The following is a 5,012-nucleotide window of genomic DNA, read 5'->3' on the forward strand; positions in this document are numbered from 1 at the left end:
CCCCCCCCCCGTTTGTTGTTGTAATTTGATTCCCAACAACTGAGGCTCTTTCATGTAATTTTTGTTGTCCCGAGTTGGTGGTCCTTGTGTGTGTGTGTGTGTGTTTTTGTACTTTCGTCCTTGAAAATTAGTTTCTTTTAAAAAAAAATTAATAAGAAATTGACCTTTCCGCCTTTTTGAGCAATTGCAGATTATACAAAAATGGGAGACCAAGAAACCTTGGCTTCCAGAAGAAAGAATACATGAGGTAAGATTTTGCATTGTGTTGTTTTCTTTTGTATTTTAGTATTTATGAGTTATGGATCTTGAATTGCTCCCTTTTGATGCATGGTGTTTTGGGAAATCTTTTGTGGCTTGTCTAGGTAAAAAGTGATTGTGACAAGCTCAAGGTCTGGTTGGATGAGAAGGAAGCTGAACAGAAAAAGTAAGTTATCTCTTAATTCTCATGGTCTAGTTTCTAGCATCTCCCTTGTTTCAGTCTTAAGTCATTTCGTCTGTGCATATACTCTCTTGGAATCCTGATATATGTTCATCATTAGTACCGCTGGCATATTCATTTCTGTCAGTTCCAACGTATTGAGCGATTTGTTGTGATTAGCATGAATTGAGCGATTTTTTCTTCCAAATCAATTCTTTTAATCTGGTAAACTAGTATTTGTCGGTATCAAGAATCGTATTCTCATGTGTTAAGATGAGGAATTGACTTCACTTCCAGATTCTTTGACTATTTTTTAGAGTCTCGAAATTCGAGTGAATTTTCGCTTGGATTTCATGACCCTGAAAAATTGATGGTTCCATATTTTTATCTAGTCTACGCTTGAAGGTGCTTTGAACAGTATATACCCCTAATATATTGCCTATCAGTCGTCTTTTGATTTTATGCCTAATGTTTTCCTGAAGTTTTCAATTTTGTATGCTATGAATGGGATTGTTTATATCATCTTTTTTGTGATTATCGAACTGGCAAGATTAGTTCATTCAGTTATGATGGATTTGTTCTGGTTCGCTGTTAGAACGTAGAGAAGTATCTTTGAAACATTATCAAACTCAATTCTAGTTTGGCATTTATTGGTTTCTTCTTTTACGAACCTGTACTATTACAATATAGCAAAAAATGGACTAAAGGGATCCCTCTTCTGTGTAGGACTTCGGCATCTAGCCCACCAGTATTTACATCCGAAGATGTATACTCGAAGACTTTTGACATACAAGAAAAGGTATTTTTGTGCTCTAAATTTTAATCTCAAAAACAAACCCATACCATTGATCCAATATATAGATAATGTGACAGGGGACTTACATTGTGCCATCCTCCAATGCTGTTGCTGTATAACTAATATCTATATATACGTACAGGTTGCCGGCATCGACAAGATTCCCAAACCAAAGCCTAAGATTGAGAAACCTGTGAACGAATCAGAGAGCAGTAAAGAAGACACGAAAAGCTCCAATTCAGCAACCGATGAGAGTTCATCCCAAGGTGACCAATCGGCCAAGGACTCAGAGAATCCAACAAGTGAAAATGCCCAGTCCGAGTCCGAATCCGAATCCGAACCAGAATCGAACAAACACGATGAGTTATAGTAGAATAATAATAGATAATTAGTTCAAGTTTTGATTTCCTGGTTCCTAAATTCTAGATATGTAGTAAGCATCATCCTTGGCCCAAACGAAGTGTTGAATTGAGATCCTTAAGAGGAATATAGAGAATGCAAAGCGAGAGCAGTTGCGTAACAGGACATGAGGACAGTAGATTCTATGCCCACATAACTACAACGTAGCTCTAGCTTTTATGCGTCCACAACTTTGCTAGTTTTGATTCTTTGTTTTATAGGTATCAGAAATTTTGTTGGGTATAAATTCATGCATCCTCTTAATGATGATATAAAAGAAAAAGCTACCTCTGCAATTCTTGGTTTTTGTTCTTGTTAAGGTGAGTGTAGCTCTACAGTAATTCCATCATATATGTTGAAGGTTCAATTTCTCATCTTGTGAGGATGAGTAGAGTAGGCTAATGAAAGCAACCATTTCATTAACTTCCTCATTAAAAGCAAATGAATGATCAGTTGAAAAATGTAACGAATATTGAACAATCAAGTGTTTGGTCGATTTATGGAAGTTAAGAGAACAACAAAGAAGAAGATTGAATAATGAAATGAACATTGAATGATCCTCATATAATTTAACTGTAAATGATCCTGCAAACAACAACACTAGTTTGGTAATTTAGTACTTGGTATTACAAATTTCATCTAAAAGACTTTGCAGAGTTTCAAATGTTTAAAAAAAAATCCTTACAATGATATTTATTGCTAAAAAAGAAAGAGAGAAACTGACCAGGAGCGAAGCTCCAAGTCACTGCAATATATACAGACACATGCAGAGCTTGTCAAGAAAATGACTTGTCATGAGCGATGAACAGCTGAACATTCAACCATAATGTTCTTACAAAACTATACTAAACAAATAAGAGAATCTGGAATGGCATAAATTTCCTAATCTTTTATAGTTTGTGTGTATAAATACCTATGCTTACAGCTTATATATACTGTTCCACGAGTCTGCTGAGCTACTTTTCTGTCCATAGTGTAACAAAACAATCATTTTGTATTGAAGAACTAAATGGCATCGTCATGTTAGCCACTTTCCGAGATTTCCATACACCGGTGGGTGGTCGGGGAAGTCGATATGGTGTGGTGATGATACTTTTTGATTACTCTAGAAAATCGAAAGCCAATGCCTTCTTCTAGGCGTTCTGGTAGGAAGATCTGCAAGAAGATTCAATGGAAGAAATTTTAGCCACTCAGATTAAGAAGAGCTAATGGAAAAGGAAACAACCAGGTTGGTCTAATTGGGTATTATCACCTCCACTGGCATACAACGAGTTATAATGCACTTCACACCAAAAGCTCAGCCAAAGTTCTGTCAACATGAAAGGGTTGCGAAAATTAGATCAAATAGAGATCTAACTAGTTTAGATGAGAGCTACAGCCTCGGAGAGTTCGGAATGCGCATAATGCCTCAAATATGACAAATATTCAAGTGCAATGTTATGTTAAAATATCATCACTAGCCAATAGGTTCAAGCCCAATAATTGTACGAGTCCATTGTCTATGTATTTTAAGAATAAAGATAACTAGATACTTTGGGAAAATGATTTAGGTATTTTAGGAATAAAGATACCGACTAAGGTATTTTAGGAATAAATTGTTTAGCCTCTACTATAAATATCCCTCCAACCTACCAAAGTTTAATCCCAAGAAATCTAAGGCATAGAGTATAATAATTTCTACAGAGTGTCTTGTAATCTCTTCTCGATTGGTCTTTATCAAAGAGTGCGAGTATTTCCCACGAGGAGTTATGTTCGACATGTTCTTGGTTCAAGGGTGTCCAATGTTGTCTTCTAATTTACACCAATGTTGTCTTCTAATTTCCAAGTGGAGCCTCGCTGTCTATAGGATTATTCCAGTCCCTCTCAAATAAAATTAAGTAATTAGCACTAAGCGCAATATTTCTTTTCAGGGTAGTTCCATAAAATAACATTCTGATGAAGATTGGATATTTTATCCAGCCAAGAGAAACAAACTGTGTAGGTTTAATATTCCATCTCTTATTGTTCAAGATATTTTCTATAAAGGCATTCATAAGCCTCACTTTTCTTCTTTTCTTCTTCTTAGAAAAAAGAGAATTCTGTGCTTCCTTTGTTATTGGCTACCATATCCCACATTTCATTCTAAGCCAAGCTCATTTTCTTGCGTTTGACCCTCCTCAATTGTATGACACAAGAAATAACTTGTATAAAAAAAAAATTAAGAAAATAATTTTATGTGTCTATCTATCTATATATACACACACACATATAAAAAGCGATGGAAGCCCAAAAAAGAGCTAATAAGGGCTACTCTCAAGTATCCATGTCAATCGTAAACAATCCTTGAAATTATGTCTATTTTAATCCAAGTACCCCGACAGAATATCGAAAGACTCGAGACTGAAAGAATCTGGCTGTATCTGTGAAGATCGACATTCTATTTATATCTTCTCATCCAACATTGCCTTGCTAGAAAATCAGACTTCTTAAAATTTTCTCAACCACGTCAGGTGATATTTCCTGACACTCATAAGCAAAATGCACTTTTTGAGTTGAAGACAAGAGGTGGAATTCCTAAATTAGATTCATGGGAACTAAGCTACCCACACACTGCCAACCGAGGAAGAAGAAAGGACCTTATTTGACAGTTTAGGTACCAAATTTTCTTGAACGAGAGGGACCACCTTGTGAGAGGGAGAAGGATACAGACTAAAAAGCACATTCTATAATGTTGGAAAAATTGGTTATTAAAATTTTTCCACCTTGCAACCTAAATAAGCGTCTGATAATCAGTGTACAAGTTTTAGTGATATTTTAACAGGTATTAAAATTCAAGTAGCTTTCTAATTAATGTGTAATGTATGAGGTCCTGCAGATTAAAAATGCATCAACTCAATCATAATAATTTAACTGATATGCAATTGAAATCTTTACCTTTGTTGGGACTATCGTCTTTGGGAAGGATCTCGATATAACAGGTGTCTCGGAAAGATGTGACTAAGCAGATCTTTGCATCAAACTAAAAATTAACAAAATCAAATAGTCACAAAACAAACAATAGTAAGAGAGCATTAACTCAACAGAAACAATATCTGCGTGGCAGACACATGAATTGCTAAGACTTGGCTAAAATGCTAGAAAAGAAAGGGAAATTATCATCAAGGAGAGTTCCATAACATTGCAGAAATGTGACTACAAGATATCAATGCTAACAGCTATGGAAGGGTCACAATTTGAACCGTGCTGCGTCTATATACCAGTTCACCAATAATCAAATTTCCTACAATACACAGAAAATGATAAAATTTCAAAATATCACCAATTTGCAATATATATTTCTTATTTGTATGGAAAGTGTTTTTTTTTTTTTTTTTTTTTTTTTTTTTTTTTTTTTTTTTTTTTTTTTTTTTTTTTTTTTTT

At 34.9% G+C, this 5,012-nt stretch overlaps 2 protein-coding genes across 7 annotated transcripts in view; one reads left to right on the forward strand and one right to left on the reverse strand.

Moving 5' to 3' along the window:
- The window catches only part of LOC111443214 (heat shock 70 kDa protein 17-like), a 9,231-nt gene extending 7,320 nt beyond the window's left edge, over positions 1-1,911 (forward strand). Inside the window, exons 12-15 of the mRNA XM_023080932.1 lie at positions 191-247; positions 363-424; positions 1,145-1,217; positions 1,357-1,911. Of these exons, the coding sequence (XP_022936700.1) occupies positions 191-247; positions 363-424; positions 1,145-1,217; positions 1,357-1,584 (420 nt within the window). The 3' untranslated portion in view covers positions 1,585-1,911. The remainder of the gene's footprint in view (positions 1-190; positions 248-362; positions 425-1,144; positions 1,218-1,356) is intronic.
- Positions 1,912-2,386: 475 nt separating this feature from the next.
- Positions 2,387-5,012, reverse strand: part of LOC111443176 (OTU domain-containing protein DDB_G0284757) — an 8,901-nt gene continuing 6,275 nt past the window's right edge. For all 6 annotated transcript variants that reach the window (XM_023080874.1, XM_023080872.1, XM_023080869.1 and 3 more), the window contains exons 8-10: positions 4,527-4,611; positions 2,866-2,922; positions 2,387-2,768 (exon numbers count right to left, since the gene is read on the reverse strand). In XM_023080874.1, the coding sequence (XP_022936642.1) occupies positions 2,719-2,768; positions 2,866-2,922; positions 4,527-4,611 (192 nt within the window). In that variant the 3' untranslated portion in view covers positions 2,387-2,718. The remainder of the gene's footprint in view (positions 2,769-2,865; positions 2,923-4,526; positions 4,612-5,012) is intronic.

The sequence above is a fragment of the Cucurbita moschata genome, unplaced genomic scaffold (assembly GCF_002738365.1).
Source record: "Cucurbita moschata cultivar Rifu unplaced genomic scaffold, Cmos_1.0 Cmo_Scf00005, whole genome shotgun sequence".
Taxonomy (NCBI): domain Eukaryota; kingdom Viridiplantae; phylum Streptophyta; class Magnoliopsida; order Cucurbitales; family Cucurbitaceae; genus Cucurbita; species Cucurbita moschata.